Source organism: Epinephelus lanceolatus, chromosome 20 (assembly GCF_041903045.1).
Source record: "Epinephelus lanceolatus isolate andai-2023 chromosome 20, ASM4190304v1, whole genome shotgun sequence".
In the NCBI taxonomy this organism is placed as follows: Eukaryota; Metazoa; Chordata; class Actinopteri; order Perciformes; family Serranidae; genus Epinephelus; species Epinephelus lanceolatus.
Genome location: NC_135753.1, coordinates 19,787,333 through 19,806,453, shown reverse-complemented (window position 1 = coordinate 19,806,453; position 19,121 = coordinate 19,787,333). Strand labels below are relative to the sequence as shown.

Below are 19,121 nucleotides of genomic sequence, written 5' to 3'. Positions count from 1 at the left end.
TGGGCTTTCTTCAAGCTCCAAAACATGTTTCAATCTTCCTACTGAAAACACTCAGAGGCCACGAAGCTGCCACATTGCTTACATGGCTTCACCCAGCAACCATTATACACCTAACCATACTCTGACCACTGTGTTTTAACATCCTGCCACGTCCGCCCCAAAATAACACACCCATGAGGATTCATAGAAACAGAATGTAACAGACTTCTTCCTCTCTGATCCATAAAACTCAATAAAATAACCGGTTTTAATTCAAAAATCTAATTTAAATAATCATTTCACTCCAAAGCTTTGTATAATCATTTACCCATATGGGATACAAACTGCAAGGTGGCCATTTTATACAGAAAAGTGTGATAAATTATGGTATTTTCTGCAGTGGATTAAAAATTAAATTAAAAAACGGATGATAATCCTTTTTGCAATGTAACAATACTAATTTGTCACAGCTAAAATTAATACCATAAACTTCACATACAGCTGGAATTTATGAAGGAATATAAATAGAGGGTATTCTATTAATATTCTTAGAGGAATGCTTAGGCCTGGCGTTATCTTCCAAGATTCATCAATGCTCGTAGTTATTGTCCAGACCCCCCATGGTTGTAATTCGTTATCCTTGCCATCTCGGTAAACTGCATTATTTAGTTAAGAAGATGTAATTCTATTCCTCTCACACGTTCAGCAAGACTCCGGGCCCGACCCAAAGCAGCCGCACATAAGTGAGTTTGCACATGCGACGGCTTAGTGTGTTTAAGTTATAGATTTGAAAAAATCCAGATGAAAGGACTCCCCTGATCTTACAGCAGAAGTGATTAAAGTTTGGTTGCACCCAAGGGTCTGAGAGATATTACTATTACTACGTGTTAATTCCTCAGACGATTGGGTATTTATGTAAATCCTTTGTTTATCATGTATCCATATGGCGAGCTGCAAAGATAATACATGTGCATTGTTTCGATACCAAACCAGATGTTGACTTATCTGAACCGCACGACTGATTTTTCCTTTAAAAAGCACACAAGCCAAAAACATAAATCGACACAAAAGAAAAAAGGGGTTTAAATACTAAACAAAACCATTTGCATTTGATTTAATTCACATGTAAATGATTCATTTAGCACTTCGAGGAGCTATTACACATTGCTGTATTGTTTGGTGTTGTGCGGCTTGATTTCATGCTCATCATCTCAGCGATTCAGAGTGGTGTATTTATCCCAGCCCGTAAACAAAATAATCATTAACCAGCAATGCAAGGAAAGCGCTTTATCTTGGTAAAATATGATACCAGGTGAGGCTGCATGTCTTGACAGGTCGCCATTTTCGAGCCACTAATTTGCTCTCTTTGTGGCTGTGGCAACTCCCAGCACAGCGGCAGGACAATTATATCCAGGTGCAAGGATTTGATTCAACAAATTCTAGGTGGATCATTCCAGCTTGCTCCGGGCCCCCCCCTCCCACCCCACTCCCTCTTTGCCGCGTTGTCTCTCTTCTGGGCCAGCTTGGAACAGATGCCCTTGAAAAATCTACAGCCCTCACATGTGACTGAGGACCTTGACAAAAAGCTGAAGCACTTCCAGAAACTTGAAAGTCATGAACCATGTTGTATATTATAATAATTGGAATGGCAGCAACTGGAAACATTCCCCTGAATATTCCAGAAGATAATGGGACATGCTAATGAGCATGGAATCAAGCCAATCAAAAAATGAGAGGAGAGGAAGAGAGAGGGGTGGAGATGGGAAGGTGCCCAACGAAAAAAAAAAAGAATCAAGGCGAGCATGTGGGGTGGGTGGGCCGCATGTATGTGTGATGTATGTGTGCTCTGTCTTCTTGGAACAGCAGCACTGTTGAGTGTAGAATAGCACTGTACAGTCCGCCTGTCAAAACTGTTGATGCACATTTGGGGGAAGTATGATTTGGGAGCTCGCACCTGGCAGACTGAGGGATTTCATGCTATGCTGCCATGCCAAAGCACTCAAGCTATGCCATGCTAAACTCAGAGCTTAATTCTCTGGTCGCCACACACAAAACATGACGGAGGGTCCATAAATATACACACTTTTGCTGGTGTGATTGGGGAAAAAGAAACTGTGGGTGCAGACAACTTTGAGGAAATGCTGTAAATCTGAGGTCTAATTTACTGATTTATTTGAATGTATTTCAATAGTAATAGAATTCAAAATGGAAATTTCCAACCAGTTTTTTTCTAGGGGAGCAAATTATGTAAAATTCAGCTAGTATGCAACTTATTTCTCTATGTACTTAAGTCTTAAAGCGCCCCTTTAAAATTATCATACACCTCTTTAGGAGGAGCTTATATCATAGCATCTTATTAAAAATGCTGGACTGCATCCTCCCCATTCAGTGAACTCTGTCATCAGTGACACACTACATCTCAATCCTGCGGACAGCTGATTGGATTTACTCAAAACTTGGGCTGCAGAAAGTCTCACGCTGGGAGTAAAATTGACTTAGGCCTGTATTCAGAGGGAAAGATGAAGGGCATCCAGTCTTATCACTCTCCATCCCGTGTCTCCCTGCAGCCCCAATACTTTCCATGTGTTACTCCGATGTGAATTTTCTACACGTGATGTCAACATCAAGCCAGGACCCAAAGTCAAGGGAGGTACAAGGGTTTGAATCAAGAAGTGCTGCCAAACGTTTTACGGCTTTGGAATCCATGTTCAGATTGTTCAGTGGATGTAAGATCGCTGCGACAGATAGATGCCAGGAAGCTGGGTGGAGATAGAGATGTCGCTCGTGTGACAAAGTTGGGTCAGATCGGCAAGATTTGGGACACTCAAATTCATGAAAAATTATTAAGCATAGCCAAAACCATTTTCTTGAAGAGCCCCAGTTTGCTTATTGTTTGTTTTATTACACTAATACCACCTTAATATTAAACTGCAATGATTCCCTAAATGCATTATGACTCAAATTCATAAAGGAACCTGGTTCAGACACGAACATCACAGAGCTTAACGTTTTATTGCATGTTACATTTGAATTTCATTTGATAACCCCTAACAACGTTTCTGTAACTGTAATGTATAAAAATGCAGACAGTGTAACCAGGGGGGCTGCGTATAATTTCATTCCCACTGCATCCTCACCGGGGTGCTGGTTCTCAGACTTCAGCCAGAACACAAGCCTTTATTTGATTTAGGGAACTCCCCCTCTCATGTGCCTCCTCTGCTCATGAAGTGTCCCAGTATGGAATGTCTGCATTATTACGCCGCTGACAGAGATTGATGCGTCTCCAAACCATCTGCACATGCAACAATCCTCAACTTGAATGAACTTAATTGCAGGAAAAAGATAAAGGAAAAAAAAAAAAACACTTTTAAGTGTTCAGAGTTAGAAAATAGAAAGAATGATAGTTTTAACTTTGGATGTTTCACGTTGAAGCATATGTTTGGAAGATGGGAAAACAAGTTTTGTAATGGTTGTTTGATATTTTAGTCAAACACCATCCACAAAAGTGTCGGGAATGAGTGATTTATTGGAACACCGCACGTGGCCATGAGGTTGGGTTGTGGCAGAAGCAGCTGAAAGCCACCGAGTGATGTAACTTTGAGTCAGTGACATATCATCAGTCAGACGCTCAAATCTAGGCCTCCCAAAATAGGCGTGCAAATAATCCTAAATGGTCCTCTGTAGCATTCATATATCTTGTTCTACAATGCAGATGCCAAAACTACAAGAATTTTTTTCCAAGCTCTGAATTTAAAGTCAGAATTCACAGAATAAAGTCAGAATTTTAAAATTAAAACCCAGATTTCTGACTTAAACTCATAATTTTTGCACTAATCGTCTTAATTCAGCTTTTTAAAAAGATGGCTCAGTCAAAAACAGCATCCCCATACATTAAAATAACTCCTGTAATTCACACAGGCAGGTGTGCGATACGTTGTCCTCTCTTAAAGGCTCAGAGAACAAAGGCTGCGGTGCACTTGTGCAGAGAATCGACCTGTAGCTCAGTGGGATAAAGTGTTCAAACCTTACAGTACGTCACCATTTTGTTTAACACGGCTAAGGGATCACAACGCTAATCCCCCCCACACACTGCCTTTGGTTATAATTAACTCACAGTGCTTGATGCTAATACTATTTTAAAGGTACGTTTCTATGGACTCTAATCCTGATTCAATCTCTCTTCCTGTGTAAAGCACAGAGAGGAGAAAAGCAGAGGGTGGCTCCTTGTGTTCTCGTTACTCCACGTATTATATGTCCAGTAATATCACAGGGTTTTATGACTTTAATATATTCAGGGAGAGTGTGAGGTCTTGTATCTTCTCTGCTTTGGATTCCTTTCACGAAGCAGCAGAACAAATTATGATTGCGAAAACTTGGTGCAAGCTCCAAAAACATTTAAATCCAATATTTTAACTGATTTAACACCTCGGTCCATCATCTTATTTTACATAAAAAAAAAGCTCATAAATCAAAACATAAACAAAACCAGTGATGCAGTGACAGAGTTTCAACAGTGAAACTCAATTACAGACTGCGCTTTTAAAGCATAAACCAATTATTTCATGAAAAGAAAATACAAACAACTGGAGGATTTTTTTTTTTAAAGAAATATATTAAAAGCGATTTGCAGGCGTAGCTGCTTTCAAACAATTCCACTCGCCATTAGGTAGCAACATGCCGCCATTTATCTGCTCAGTGACAGGGGGATGCGGATTTCTGTGAAGCGGTGACAGATGGATACTTACGTCGCACAAGTTTGGAAACAACCTTTAGCGCAGAAGTTCAGCTGGATGCTTCTTTTTAAGGACTTATCAACACTTGTCCATTAGACACAAACTACTGCTGTGCATGGCTTTATACCAAATAGCTAAGTGTGGGTGCGGTGCAGGGGGCTGTCATATGTTTAGAAGAAAAAACAAGTGGTGGCAGACACGTCATGTGACACTTAAACATTTGTCCTGCTATTTGCTATGAGTAAACTGTGAATTGAACCCACAGTTATATATTAATATGATATATATATAATAGCAGCATTAAGACACAGCTATCTTGCTGTAGATCTTGCAGTGAATGCAGAGCTTGAACACTCCCTTTAAAGTTGCAAAAGCTGCTGACAAGTTCCCAGTAAGCCATAAACCACCAGTGCAACACTACTTGTGCAACACTGATGTTCTGATGTGGGTTTGCGTTCTCTTGTAACGTCACTTTTCCTCTGTGCTCCAGGAACACTCTCATCTAGATTTCAGATTTCAGCGTTTCGATGTTATTTGTGGGTTAGAGCGTTGCTGTTTTACAGAAGTTGATCTTCTGGAGAGACTTGACCTTTTGTGAGTGCTAACATTTTATTTGCCCTTTCAGAGGAGTACAGTGGTTTTACAAGACCTCAGTAAAGCAGAGCTCTACATAGAGTTCAAGCACTACATGTTATATGAAAAAGAAAAGCATCTTATGAGTTGGATTAGCTCTGGCAACAGATATGGAGAGAAATCCACAGTGATTCATCATAAAAACACACAATACTTTCTGAACTGTGACACATTTTGTCATAAAAAGTCTTTATTAATGCAACATTATTCAAACACAGTCCACTCTGACAATGAAGTGTTTCCATATGCAGACACTAAATACCCCGTCACATCCCTCGCAGTGACCTAACCTCAACCAGGACACAATCCCCCCCCTGACACGGTGAGGATTGAAATCAGCTCTGGTCATTTGTTGTCATTAATTTTCAAAATCCTCAAACACTGGCTGCGTTCACGCTGTGCGAGCAACAATGACACAACAAACACAGGCGCTGTCTACACGCAGCCATGAAAATGCATTTTGGATATTTTCCTTCTTCATTAAGCAAACATTAAAAAATCCTGGCGTTTTTATGATAAATATTTTGATATATTTTCCCGCAAATAAGTGGCAGTGTGAGGTTTTTGGCCACAGTTGTGGTGTAATTTCCATTGCAGGTGGAAACACCAATTAGTGATTAATTGAAGGGGGTGGAAAAATAATAAATGGCAAACACCTGGACCAAGCAAATTTGGGCCAATCATTATCAATCAAACCATGAGTGAGCAACGAGCAACTGGGATTAATGGGAAACACGCGCCTTGTAATGTTGGAAATGCGTGCCATTTTATTTAGGAATTATTATCAGCAAACAAATTGAATTATCACAGTTGAAATTGTCAAACGGTTGGTCAGATAAATTGATTTCCTGTCTGCCAGGATGTTTACACGAAGCGATATGCTGGAAAGTGTGACTGAGCTGCGGTTTCAAAATGGAAAATGCGCTTTTTTTCGCCTCCCCTTGCACCTTAAGTCATGAAAGTGTAAGCAAACATGGCATGAAGATGTCAAAAAATACCTTTTTGCTTGTTTTTTAATGTTTGACATTTTACAGAATAGCCCTTTACTTAGTCTCCTCCTCGCTTATTAGTACGTTGGCAATATTGTGTGTTATTACCCTGCATGTTTACAAGAAACAGAGCAGTCACGGGCTGCGTTACCTCCCAGCGTCTCACCTCTCTGCACTTTCAACTCAGTGCTGTGGCCTGAAATAATATTAAAACCCCTGGTTTGTATTTAATGTTGCTCGAGAGGCGCTTTCACACACTTTCTTCACGTCCCTGTCAAAGGAGCACAGAGGTCGCTGCAGCTTCTGGAAGTGATGTGACCCTGTTATATCACATATTTTCATCTATTCTCACCTGAAGCGCACCGAGTCACTCAGTTAACAGCGATATGAGGGAGTCAGAGACATAAAATCAAACTGCGAGATACTTACAGGAGCAGCGGCTGCACGCAGGACGGACTGTGTGTTGTAAATCTTGGACAGTTGAGCAGGATTTTCTACATCTCTCGTATTTATCCAGTAAAACATGACATTTAATTTTGACAGTCTACTGCCCATATACAGATGCACCAAATAAAGTTTTCTCTGTAATGATTCATATTCCTTCACACACACACTCACATCTGTCCTCTGGCAACATTAGGTAGCTAATATTCTTTGCCTGCTCGAGTTCAACAACTGAAGTGCACAGGCATAAGTACGAACACACACACAGGACAGAAACAGCTTCCAGATCTTTCTTGGCTCCCATCACCAGTCAAGTTGCATTTCCACCTGTGTCCTGCTGATGCAGCTGCTGAAAAACACTCCACGCCAGGCGCACTGTTATGATGATACCTTACACGCCACGTTTTGTTTGCCAGATTTTACTTTTAATCACTCTCTTTCTGTGATGAAGATATAATTATAAATGAATGCACTGCAGAGAGGAGGGACACATTGGGTATGATTGAGGCGTTGCATCAGTTGGTGCTTTTCAACAGGCTGACGTGCTTTAATGTTAAATGCACTGATGTGAATACCGACTGTACGCTGGCTACAAGATGGCAAAACGGTTCGTAGGTGTTTGCTAAGGTCAGTGAAAATGTCAGTGAGAAGACATGTCTCCCTCCATTGACGTGCTCCCTGTGAGTCGTAACATTTTACAGCAGCATTTAAAGATTTTGGCTTAATGACACCGTTTTTATTCCACTCTGAAAATAATAAGGAATGGAAAATATCTACGAATGCACACACTGGGATGACAAACAGCCACAGAGCACACTGGACTCTACTGATGGATGGACTAATGATGGATGTTCTTCCATTATCAGAGTCGAACTGAACAGTGAGCCAAAACAATTACAAAGCCCCAAATGTGTGCAGAGAGAGAGAGAGAGAAAAAAAAAGTGTGGATATGAACATGGCATTGAAAGTAGCTGCAATCCTGCGTGCACGAGCCAGCTAACCAGGGGGAATTATGAGTTTGTTTCATTGCACATGTGTTTTTTTCTAAAGTGATTTACTCGTCAGGAAGGGAACAAAAATATGAAATAGATTTCTAGTTCAAATATCTGCACCCAGGCAGGCATAACGACCTGTATTTATTGCCTCTTGTCTCTGACAAATATTTGAAGGCTTTGGGCAGCGGCCCAACAGGAAAACAACAATGAATTTCAGGCAAAGCAAAGATAAAGCGGTCGTGCAGAGGCTAGTGAGTTTGTTTGCTGGCATGTTAACATGAACAAATACTGCTGGATGTTAAAATAGTCAGAAGCTGACCTGAGTTAAGAATTACACGTTTATGTTTTTGACTTGGGTTAGGGTTAGGGTTAGATCATAGTTTTAAAGGGATGCACTGTAAACTGTCAACTCTAACCTAACAGGAAACCACCCTGAGCTCAGAGAGGTGCAGAAAAAAAAAAAGTGATGCTCCGGGTTGATTTGGGGTTAGCATTTTAGAAACCCACACTAGTTTGTTTTACTAGGTTGTGAAATTCCTGCTTTGACAGAATGGGTGATGAAGGACGAAGGCCTCTAATACGTTCAAACTGCTAGTAGTGCGGAATACTTAGGGTCTGCTACCAATTTAAAACACCATATGCCTTATAAACAGAACAATAGTAAATGGGTTAATTGGGACTCATTGTTAAAGCCGAGGAAATACAAAGCATGCAACAGGACGAAATCCAAACATCAGTTCGCATCAGGCTTAATGTCACCATAAACAAGGAGTTCATATGGTTTCAGCCATGTTACCCTCAGGGCCACCTCGTGATGCACAGTGACAAACACATCGCGATGATGGAATGGATCAGTAGAAATCTGTCAGTCATTATCTTTGTCTGGTCATCCTCATTGCGAAAGAAGAAGTCATTATCAGACTCATCAGAGAAGCAGATGTCGACAAGCTGCTCTGTAAGCGAGAAGACCTCTCCATTGAGCAGCGCATTAACGCACCATATGTATGGCTTTTTTTAACACATAAAAGAAAAATGCGGGCTGATATCATTCCGCCTGATGAATTTATTAAAAATATTCTGATTTATGCCCTCGGAGCAAAGCGGCTGCACTTGCATGGCCTGGACGTAAACAAAAGGCTGTGTGGCTCATTAGCAAAAATTAGAAACACAGGATTGGGAACTGTTGTCACTCATTTCATTGGCGGGTCTCGTAATACATCAACTAACAGCTATATTTTAGTTGTTAATTTTGACGCTGATTTTTTTTATTTTTGTAAACACAAGTAAAATTTTGCTAAATTTTAAATGACGAAAAACAGAAAATAAGTCAGTTTGTTCAGTATGTTAATAAACATGTAGTTTGAATTAAAATAAAAATACGGACTGGCCCTTTAAGTGATTGAGAAGCTGGTTGCAAAAGGGTTAAATAAGGGAGAGTTTGGCACCGGAAGCTCTTCGGTTGCAGGTTCAATTTCTTGGATTTAAGGGTCACTCTAGGTGTAGATTTCCCCCTGTCACTATTGGGAAGGACTGACACCACTGGAATTAATACACTCCCCAGATTCTTATTTTTATTTAAGGCCCTACCTTTGTACGTTAATCCTATTACATTTAGGTGTTACTTAAATTTGTGTGGGATGACAAAAAACCATTGAGGTTTGGCTCTATCTCATTTGGCAGCTCAAACACAAATATTACGAACATGGCTAATGGACGATACACAGGCGAAATGGAAGTCAACAGAGGCATGGAGACACTCCTGTCTTTCCTTGAGGACAAGTTGGAACCAAAAATAGAAAACAAATGGTTTCAAAATACTCTCAATGTCTGGAATAAACTCCTTAAGATTCATAATGAACCACTGGGATTGAGAGAAGTAAAAGCAGATCCCAACTTTACCCCAACAAAGAGTGAGGCATCTTTAAAGTCTGGGATCAGAAAGGGGTTGAGTATATTCGGACAGTTTATCCACCACAAGGGAATTGTGCAATTTGAATCATGACAGCGAGAATATGATTCTCATTTTTTTTAAAGATATTTACAAGTCAGAAATTACATTGAGAACAGTGATATAAAGAAGAAAACCATTACAGATTTCAGGGTATGCAGGGTTAGAACATGTGAATTTGTCCCCTCAGTAAAAACATAAAGGTAGAAGAGGACTTTTATTTTGACAGGATTAAAGATTTACACTGTAAAGTCGTGCAAACACAGCAAAATGATGCATAAAAAACTCTTTCTGTTGCAGGTTCCTTTTGCTGGATTTAAGGGTTGGTCTAGGTGTAGATTTTGGGGGGACCAGGGGACACATCCCCCTCGATATTTAGAACATGTGCAACTGTTGTCCCCGGTAAAAACATGGATGTATAGACGACTTTATTCTGACAGAATTAAAGATTTTCACCATAGAGTAATGCAGACATAGGAAAATTATGCATAAAAAACTCTTCGGTTGCAGGTACCATTTGCTGCATTTAAGGGTTGCTCTAGGTGTAGATTTTGGAGGGGGACACACGGGACACGTCCCCTTCAGTATTTAGATCATGTGCATTTGTTGTCTCCAATAAAAATGTGGAAGTAGAATAATTTTATTTGGACAGAATTAAAAAAGATTTACACCATGAAATCGTGCAGAAATGGCAAAAATGATGCATAAATAGCTCTTCGGTTGCAGGTTCCATTTGCTTGATTTAAGGGTTACTCTATGTGAATATTTTGGGGGGGGGACACAGGGGACACGCCCCCCTTAATATTTAGAACATGTGCATTTGTTGTTCCAAAAAAAAAAACATTTAAGTGGAAGAGGACTTTTATTCTGACAGAATTAAAGATTTACACTGTAAAGTCATGCAGAAATAGCAAAGTGATGCATCAAAAGTTCTTCGGTTGCAGGTCCTATTTGGTGGATTTAAGGGTTGCTCTAGGTGTAGATTTTGGGGGGGGGGGGACTGGGGTCACATCCCCCTCAATATTTAGAACATGCGCATTTGTCGTCCCCATAAAAACACGGAAGTGGAGGAGGAATTTTATTTTGACAGAATTAAAGATTCATGCAGAAATAGCAATGTGATGCATAAAAATTCACTTGAAAGCAGGAAATTATGGGTTTGAGATTTATTTTTTGGGTGGAGGACCCCCAACCCCCTTGCATGTGTCCCTCCAATATTAAAACGTAACCTACGCCCTTGCTCCCTTACCCACAACCGCCGACTTGCCATTGAGCAAAACGTTTCCAGCTCCACAACAACAGCTCAGAGGTGAACCACGACGTCGCTGCACGCTCCCTGGACTTCCCCCGGTATAAGCAGGGCTGAGACGGTGCCTGCTCTCCCCTCTGCAGAGGTGTTGCAGGCTGCAGCAGTCTCACCCTGTCGCAAAGAGCTAATTGGAGTGGCCTCATTTAGGGGCACGTCAAAGGGGACGCGACAACACCGTGTCAGCGCCTCCACAAATCTCCTGCACGGTCTAAACTTAATAGCATGTCAGAGACCACAACTGATGCAACGGGGGTCACCGTGAGCCTATGTTTCACTATAACGAGCCCTCTCCAAACCCGGCGCTGGGACTGCGGTGGCAAAGCGGAGATTAATGTCCCAATCAGTGATGTGGTTAAGTAAAAAGAGCTGTGAACTATACGAGCTGCAGTCCGGATTATCATAAGGAAATAAGACATGGGGAAAAATATAATTTGTGTTATGTCTTTGCACAACAGATTTGACATTTTATTTCTGAGGATGGATAAAGCCTTTTTCAGAGGGTGCAGGACTACACATGTAGAGCTGTGGTTTGAATAAAGATTTAAAGAGGGTTATATAATGGATCATAATTCAGGGTGAGGCTGAAATGTGAAGGTCAAATTTTTGGAATAGTTTGGTGTTGGATATTTCATTTAAATCGGGGAATATTACCAAATATTTAAATTAAATAATTACATGAATGCATATTTTCCTTCTACTGTTGCTCTTTTTAAGGCCAAAAAAATAATACAAATAATTTTAAAAAATCATGTTTCCAAACTCCAAAAGAACAACCAGCCTCTTACTACAGATTATACATCATTATGTGCACAAATCAATATCTGGATTATCTTTGTATGCAAACTTCGACGTCCACTGCAGGATGGATTGCTCCATTACCCAGAGTCTGGCAATTAAATCCCTTTATGGCTGCAAATACGACAGGGTTTCTTGCAGGCGGTTTTCAAATGTCTGCATGCCAATAAAGTAAAGTGGCCTTGACTTGAATTTGACCTTTTTGTATTGGGACTCTTAAGCTCAGCAGATGGAGGCTGCAGGATGCCGAGGTTTTTGCAGGATATTCCATGACTTGCAACTTGGGGCGTTTTTAAACTTTGGAAGGTGTTAAAATTAGATATCACATGTCCCTCTCTGAAGAATGGGATCATTTTGCCGGGAACTTAATAGTTAAATGTTTAACTTATCGATGTAGTTCTCTCAGAGTGACGGCAGCTGGGCAGGCACATCAGAGTGCTGGCAGAGGCATGGGCACCTCATCCATCAAGAGTTACGGATTATAGCTTTCTACTAATCTTGGATTTTACTGCATGTGTCAGTGGCTGCAGTCTGCATTTTATTGTTTTAAAAACAGCCATATTCAATTTATGTGTGAGGAGAAAATGCCAAATTAGATTCAAAATGCATTAAAAAAAAGACGCATTACTAATTTAAAACTTTTGCTTTTAAAGGCTGAATGGATTTATTAAATGTTACTGCAGGAAAAAAGAAGCCAATTCTGATTTTTAAAGGTGTAAAAACAACATGAAGTAAAAGGCTGAACCACCATCCTGTGTGATATTTGATGTGCAGCTAAGCTGCACACTGTCTACCTTGGTAACACAAACGTCAGGCTCGGTTTACTGGCCACAAGTGCTGGTAATAAATATTCATGATGCTGGCGCCTGCGCTTTCCCGATATCTGAGTGTTTGTCATTTCCAGACTTGAGCGTAAATACATTTAAAGTGGATGTTTTTCCTGCGCTCCTATTTGATCTGGAGCCACCGTGCAGCTCTATAGGTAGCCTGGGAGAAGACGCGCTGCAGCCTGTCGTCGAGCATTTTATTTTTGATAGCGTGTGTGTGGCTGCAGTGTAAAGCAACACGACAGAAGCATGAAGTGGAAATTAAACAGCACAGTCAAGGTTCATGCTTTGCATTCAGTCGCACTGGCACGTTAAAGCAGCAGCAGCAGCAGCAGCAGCAGCGGCGGCTGTTTGGGGCTCAGAGAGGTTGTAGTTTCTCTCCAGTTAAAAACATGTGCAGGGAAATAAAACAGGGGGATAAACTATGAACTCAGGTCCATAATGAGCCAAATAACCAGCGATCCAAACACAACTCACATACATGGAAAGTATTTTCCATCATTATCAAGCTGGACTCTGAAACACTATTTTACATTTAAAGGCTTTTTCTCAAGTTCAAATGTTGAATAAACTAGTTTAAGGTGGATTCAGCCTCCATCTCTGCATTTGTCAATCTGGCACCAGCTTTATATTTAAATATGGCGCATGTGTGGAATATCCCGCCAGCTTTGAAACCACATGACATAGCTTTAACACATCCACTCTAAACTATTTATATTTCCAGTTACATGTGAAAATTTTTCTATAAAGCTGCAAAGTGACTTTCTCAAACGAATTCACGAGTGCGTGTTTTTTTTTTTTTTATTCTTCCCTTCCTATAGCAGCAGTGCATCAGTGGAGCATCAGCACTGGAACCTAGATAGATAGATAGTGTTAAATAGAGTCGAAAAAGTCATTTTATTACCATCCTTCATTTATCTCCAAATTTAATAGTCCGTGAAAAGAAAATATGAATACATTTCAATACATTTCAGCAAATCATCTAAGATGGTGGATGTTTTTATTTTGGCTGGTGAGGACGCACGGGCACGCGCGCGCACACACACACCTCCTGTGCTGCTGCTGTGTGTGTGTGTGTGTGTGTGTGTGTGTGTGTGGATTCTTTTTACGATTAAAATTGCATTTTCTTTTCGGGGTGTGTGCAGCTTTTCTTTTTTTTTTTTTCTGACAAAGCTGCAGACTGACAGATCGTGGCTCCGCGCGCACTGGCAGTGTTAACCATGATCACTGGCGGCTGCTGATGTGATCTCTGCCTAATGGGGCGGTCAAGCAAGCTGCAGCCAGGAACAATGAGGGGGCCACATTGACTCCTCAGCTCGCCCTAAATCTATGAAATCCGACAAACTGCAGAAAAGGGGGAAAAATAAATTAGATTTGAAAATTAGATTCCCGAACAATTAAGTAAGCCAAACTATCCCCGGTTTTACACTGAGGAACAACCGCCGTGATTAATCGATTTAATTTGCACATTACTGGAGGGCAAAGTGTTGGATGTTAATTTTGGATAAACAGAAGATGCAGGGGAAAAAAGGGGGGAGTGAATTTACTTATTATTGACTGTCAGGGAAGTTGTGACAGTGCGGTTAAACCTTAAGCTTTGAATGAAATGCTCACACACACACACACACACACACACACACACACTAAATAGTTAAATCATTTGTGCATCCACACATGCAGCTTCCTTAAACCCGTGCTAAATGCATTATTATGAGCAAAAAAAATCCACCTCAGTGTGCAGCTAATTATTAATATATATTTTAAAGCACCCATTTAGTGTCACACAGATCACCCTCAACACACCAATGAAACCAAAAACCTCCCAACGCATTGCATTATTGTATTTTTTAATCCTTTAATATAGTACGAAATGTATCCAAACATTTTTTTGTAAACTAAATTTTACATACGAGCGCATTTCTCCATAAATACCGATCAGCTTCTAACATGTTACCGGTCCTTTACATGCGGATAAATATGGAAAATTGAGCTACTTACATGTAATAATACTTCCTTTCAGACAAAGCAATTGACAGAGATTTTATATTTATCACGTACATAAACAGATTGACACGGAATTTCAGGCTTTCACTACACGATTTATCGACATGACATTAAATAACAACAATGATACTGGTGCTACTCAAACTGGACCTTGGACGAAAATGTTGCACTGAATAGGCTACAAAAGCACATTAATACTAAGAGTCGGTTAGGTCGACGTGTAGACTGTAGTAATACTGAATAATTCACATTTGGTTCACAACTATAACATTCTTTTCAATGAAGTCTATTCATCGCAATATTCTTAAAACCATCTCATTTTTCCATATATCTAGGGACCACATTTGTCACAAATTTTTCCCTTAAACTGTGATAGAACTATTTACAAAATAAAATATTACATTTTTTTATTCCCAACTTGGTGAAATCCTTATGTACAAAAATTCAGGCCTCTACCCGGAGATAGCATGCTTTTTGAGATCTCTTCTGAGCAGTCTCTCAGTAGAAATAAAGACTCAAAGAAATATTGAGGAAAAAGGAAAAAGAAGTTTTAACTCGGTGGCTGTCCTCGCCTCCTTTAAGTCCATGCATTCTCTCTCATCGACATTAAGACAGCCTTTAACTGTGTGGGGCCTCCCGTGTTTTCTCAGTCCATGTCTCACTGGCTGACTTTATAAAGTCTTTGATTCCAAGCAGTTTTTCTTTTTTAATTCTGCAGTCTCTTTTTTTCTCGCTCTCGCTTTTTTCTTTTTGTTCAAAAATATTTACACGTACCATTCATTGAAATTTGACGACAGCGTGCTGTGGCTGGTTGTGTGGTGTACTGCTGAGGCTGCTGGTGATATGGAGCTGCTGCTCTGGTTCTCTGTGGACGGGGATACTATGGTGGGAGGTGTGGAGGACTCGTACCCTGAACTGGCCGCTGGAGACGGCTGCGGTCCCGGATTGGTGGATTCGTGGACCTTCAATAAACGAGAGAAATGTTATGGAAAAAAAGCATGCTGCATATGGCTGGTTTGTCCCCGGGTTTGTTTTGTGCAAATAAAAAAAAGGATTCAAAAGAAATTAATTCGACTGGTCTGAACATCTGCAAAAAATACCCACCCAAAACATTATTATTCTCATTAAGATCTTAATCTGATTTGTCGGTTGAAAGAAAAGAAAGAAAGAAAGTGTCAGAGCAAATTAACTTCTCTATTTCCTAATATTGCAAAAATATTTTTCTCCACTCAAGCTGCAAAAACATCTCTAAACAGTTACAACATTTGATGATTTAATAAAATAAATCAAAGCCTTTTTTACCTTCATGTGTTTTCGGAGGGAGCTGGGGTGTGTGTATGACTTGTCGCACATTTTGCAGAGATAGGGCTTGTCCGACGTGTGGACGTGCATGTGTTTCTTGCGGTCACTGCTGTTTGCAAACCGCCTGTCGCAGCCTTCAAACTCACACTTAAAAGGCTTCTCACCTAAATACAGACAAAAATAAATGCAAATGTTCAACACTGGATTTCATACTACACATTTGATATTTTAATATGTCTAACGTGTGGGAACAGAGGAGGTTAATTATAGTGAGTAATAAAAAGGCAGCCTTTTTAATTTTAAAAATTAATAATAGAGAATTCAGCTTAATAAAAGGCTGCAAATTAATTTAACTTGAGCCATTTAGGTTATTTAATTATTTCATTTAGTTAAATTTAAATAGACTTCAAGATAAGAAAAAACATATGAGATATTTTCTGTTGACAACTGCAGTGAATCACATGCCAGTGAAGAGACTTCAGCTGCCCAATAAATAATAACCCGGATCGCATGCATATTTTGGATGCACATTGTCAACATGGATTTTAAAAAAGCGGGGAGTCTTACCGGTGTGCGTCCTTTTGTGAATTTTTAGATTTTCCGATCGAGCAAATACTTTGCCACAGCCGGGGAACGGACACGGAAAGGGCTTTTCTCCGGTGTGTACTCTGATATGATTTACAAGTTTGTATTTGGCTTTGAATGGCTTTCCTTCTCTGGCGCAGTCCTCCCAGAAGCAGATGTGGTTGGTCTGCTCTGGTCCCCCCACATGCTCCACCGTCAGATGGGTCACCAGCTCGTGCATCGTGCTAAAAGTTTTGTTGCACGACTTTTTGGGATTCGTCAGCTGCTCCGGCTCGATCCACTTGCAGATGAGCTCTTGTTTGATCGGCTGCCTCATGTATCGAAAGAAGGCCCCTGCTCCGTGGTGTGCGGCCATATTCATATTCATGGGGCCATAGCCGTGCAGCTGGGTCGAGGCATAGTGGTCGGATCGTGGGCTCGTAACGTGGCCGTACTGGTCGGCCCGTCCGTACATGTCCCCCGAGAAGCCCAGCCGCATCTGGCTGTTGACCACGTTGGAAGACGCATGGCTCGCCGCTTGCTCGTGGAGCCCTGGGAAGAGCAGGTGCCCCGCTGCATCTGAGTGTCCATGTGGCCCTGCGAAACTTCCGGAGGCGAACAAACTGTGCTGCGCCCCGGTGGCGTCCCCGAAACCCCGATTTCTGAAGAGAAAGTCCCTGGTGGAGTTGAAAGCCGCCGTGGAGTAAGAGCCAACGTGGGTCGGGTGGTGGTGATGTCCCAGGGCGGCTGCTGCGTAGCCGGGCGCCTGAGAGGAAAACGCCGTTTGTCCGGAGCCAATGTCGTGGGAGCTGTGGTTTATTTTGAAGGCGCCCATCCCATCTGCAAACGGATTTATCCCCAACGCCACTTCTCTCTCTGTGACTTCGCCTGTTGAGTGATGCCGTGAGGAGCCGAAAGTAGTGACTCCTATGGTGGGATACTGCGGTCCTGCGTCCAAGAGCATCTTCAGTCTAGACTCGCCGAGACGACTGAGAGCAGAAATCAAAAAATCACGCACAGATATTCTTCCTCCCCCTCTCTCTATCTCTTGGACCTCACTCGACTGAGCAAACTCTCAAATCCACCGATTTTCTGTTTACTTTCTAAGACGCGAGGAATTCCCCTATATCGCGCATCCGATGCACACGCAAAATCATGTATACATGCAATATTGTCTTTTGCGGTTTATCTTCCTGTGGCGCAACTTTCACCTCCTCAGTCAGGCGGTGAGCTCTAGACTGATAGTCGCAATCATTCCTGCAGATAAATGAATTGAAAAGACAACACAGTCCAGCCCTGATGAATGGGAGAGGAGGGGGGTAGTCATGTGGGCCCGGAGCTGCGCGCTCATTGGCGGAACACCTTTCCCCCCAATAACATCCACTCACCAAATAACAATCCACGGTGCAGGGCCCACACTTCTATTGGCCTCTTTGCATCATCAATCCCAGATATTGTGAGATTGCTGACTGTGGATTTGGTTAAAAGGCTGAATAACAGCAAAACAAAAAGTTGAGGAACACGAGACAACACACCGGCCTTGTAGAAAGTCAAAGCACGTTTTGCAGCCACATAGTGCACTAAGAGTTTGTAAAGCAAATGTGTCGCGTTGTCTTTGTTAACCTGGGGACATTAGATCACCAAGCAGAGCCCTTTGGTGCTGTAATCGGTGACGTTTTTGCACAATGAAGCACTCAGACATTGTCTGTCTGTGTATCTGTCTGTGTATCTGTCTGTCTGACACGAGCTTGAGAGATACATGAAGACAATGCCAGAATCAACTATGACAATCATTTAATTTACTGCACCTATGGACTGACAGGACTGTAAACAAACCTTGCAGCATTCAATTGTGGAGCCTTCCTACATGCGTCAGGCACAGGTATCGAGTCTCTTCTCAGGAGCCCCCATGGGAGACGTTGAGGTTTTGATATAAAGTCTGCCCACTGTCACCACTCTCTTTAAAAAGCTCTGTTATTATCAACTTATCCCTTTTTACCTCGAAGGGAATCCACATAACGTTTTGTTGTCTGTCTCTTGTGCGCACTCTGCGTGTTGAACACAACGTGTGCGCGTCCACTGGAGCTCACACCAGTGGAACATCTGTGCTTTAGATTTCCACATCATCACGCTCACCAGCACACCCCACGTCCACAAAGGTAACCTTGCATATATAGGCCAGTATTTAACTTGGATCCACTAGTATGCCTAATGTATCCATCACGGTTTGGCTGTGCTTGTGCAACTTACTCATTTCTTTGCAGGGCCAGTGATGCATAGCCTGTGTGTAAAACGTTGTGGGTTGTCGAAGTTATCAAGTGGGATTTGCGGCGCTCTCTGCAGGAACCTCCGGCTGCTAGAGTTCAAAGCCACATGCACAGACGTGCCATGCGAACCATTAAAATATCTTCTTGGCTACTAGGCTAGTTTCTACAAGGCTTTTTCCAAGTCAGTCTTGGGAGACCAAGGGAAGAGGGCAAGTTTTGTTGTTCTCAACTTAACAAGTAGCTACACCTTCAACCTGATCCGGCGTTTTAGGTAGCCCACTTCTCTGCTATGCAAAATTTGGAGGGATCTTTCAACAGGTGGAAAACGGTAA

At 41.5% G+C, this 19,121-nt stretch overlaps 2 protein-coding genes across 8 annotated transcripts in view; one reads left to right on the top strand and one right to left on the bottom strand.

The window, feature by feature from the left end:
* LOC117264408 (phospholipid scramblase 1) overlaps positions 1 to 19,121 on the top strand; it is a 222,704-nt gene that overhangs the window by 91,440 nt on the left and 112,143 nt on the right. For 6 of the 7 annotated variants that reach the window (XM_078162435.1, XM_078162429.1, XM_078162434.1 and 3 more), the window contains exon 1: positions 18,893 to 19,117. The exons of the other annotated variant lie outside the window; for it this stretch is intronic. The gene's annotated coding sequence lies outside the window, so the exon portion shown is untranslated. Of the gene's footprint in view, positions 1 to 18,892; positions 19,118 to 19,121 lie in introns of those variants that run through there. 7 annotated transcript variants of the gene reach the window in all.
* zic1 (zic family member 1 (odd-paired homolog, Drosophila)) lies at positions 14,483 to 17,892 on the bottom strand. The gene is made up of 3 exons (XM_033638329.2): positions 16,526 to 17,892; positions 15,959 to 16,122; positions 14,483 to 15,618 (listed from the first exon to the last, which is right to left on the bottom strand). Exons 1-3 carry the CDS (start codon positions 17,484 to 17,486, stop codon positions 15,421 to 15,423), a joined length of 1,323 nt encoding a protein of 440 aa, XP_033494220.1. The 5' UTR covers positions 17,487 to 17,892; the 3' UTR covers positions 14,483 to 15,420.

Bases quoted from the DNA above. Each gene is read 5' to 3' on its own strand.
- zic1 (XM_033638329.2), bottom strand. From the start codon at position 17,486: ATGCTCTTGGACGCAGGACCGCAGTATCCCACCATAGGAGTCACTACT. The intron at 16,123-16,525 runs GTAAGACTCCCC...GTCTGTATTTAG, and splicing joins TCACAAAAGGACGCACACCG to GTGAGAAGCCTTTTAAGTGT. The intron at 15,619-15,958 runs GTAAAAAAGGCT...CGTTTATTGAAG, and splicing joins CCCTCCGAAAACACATGAAG to GTCCACGAATCCACCAATCC.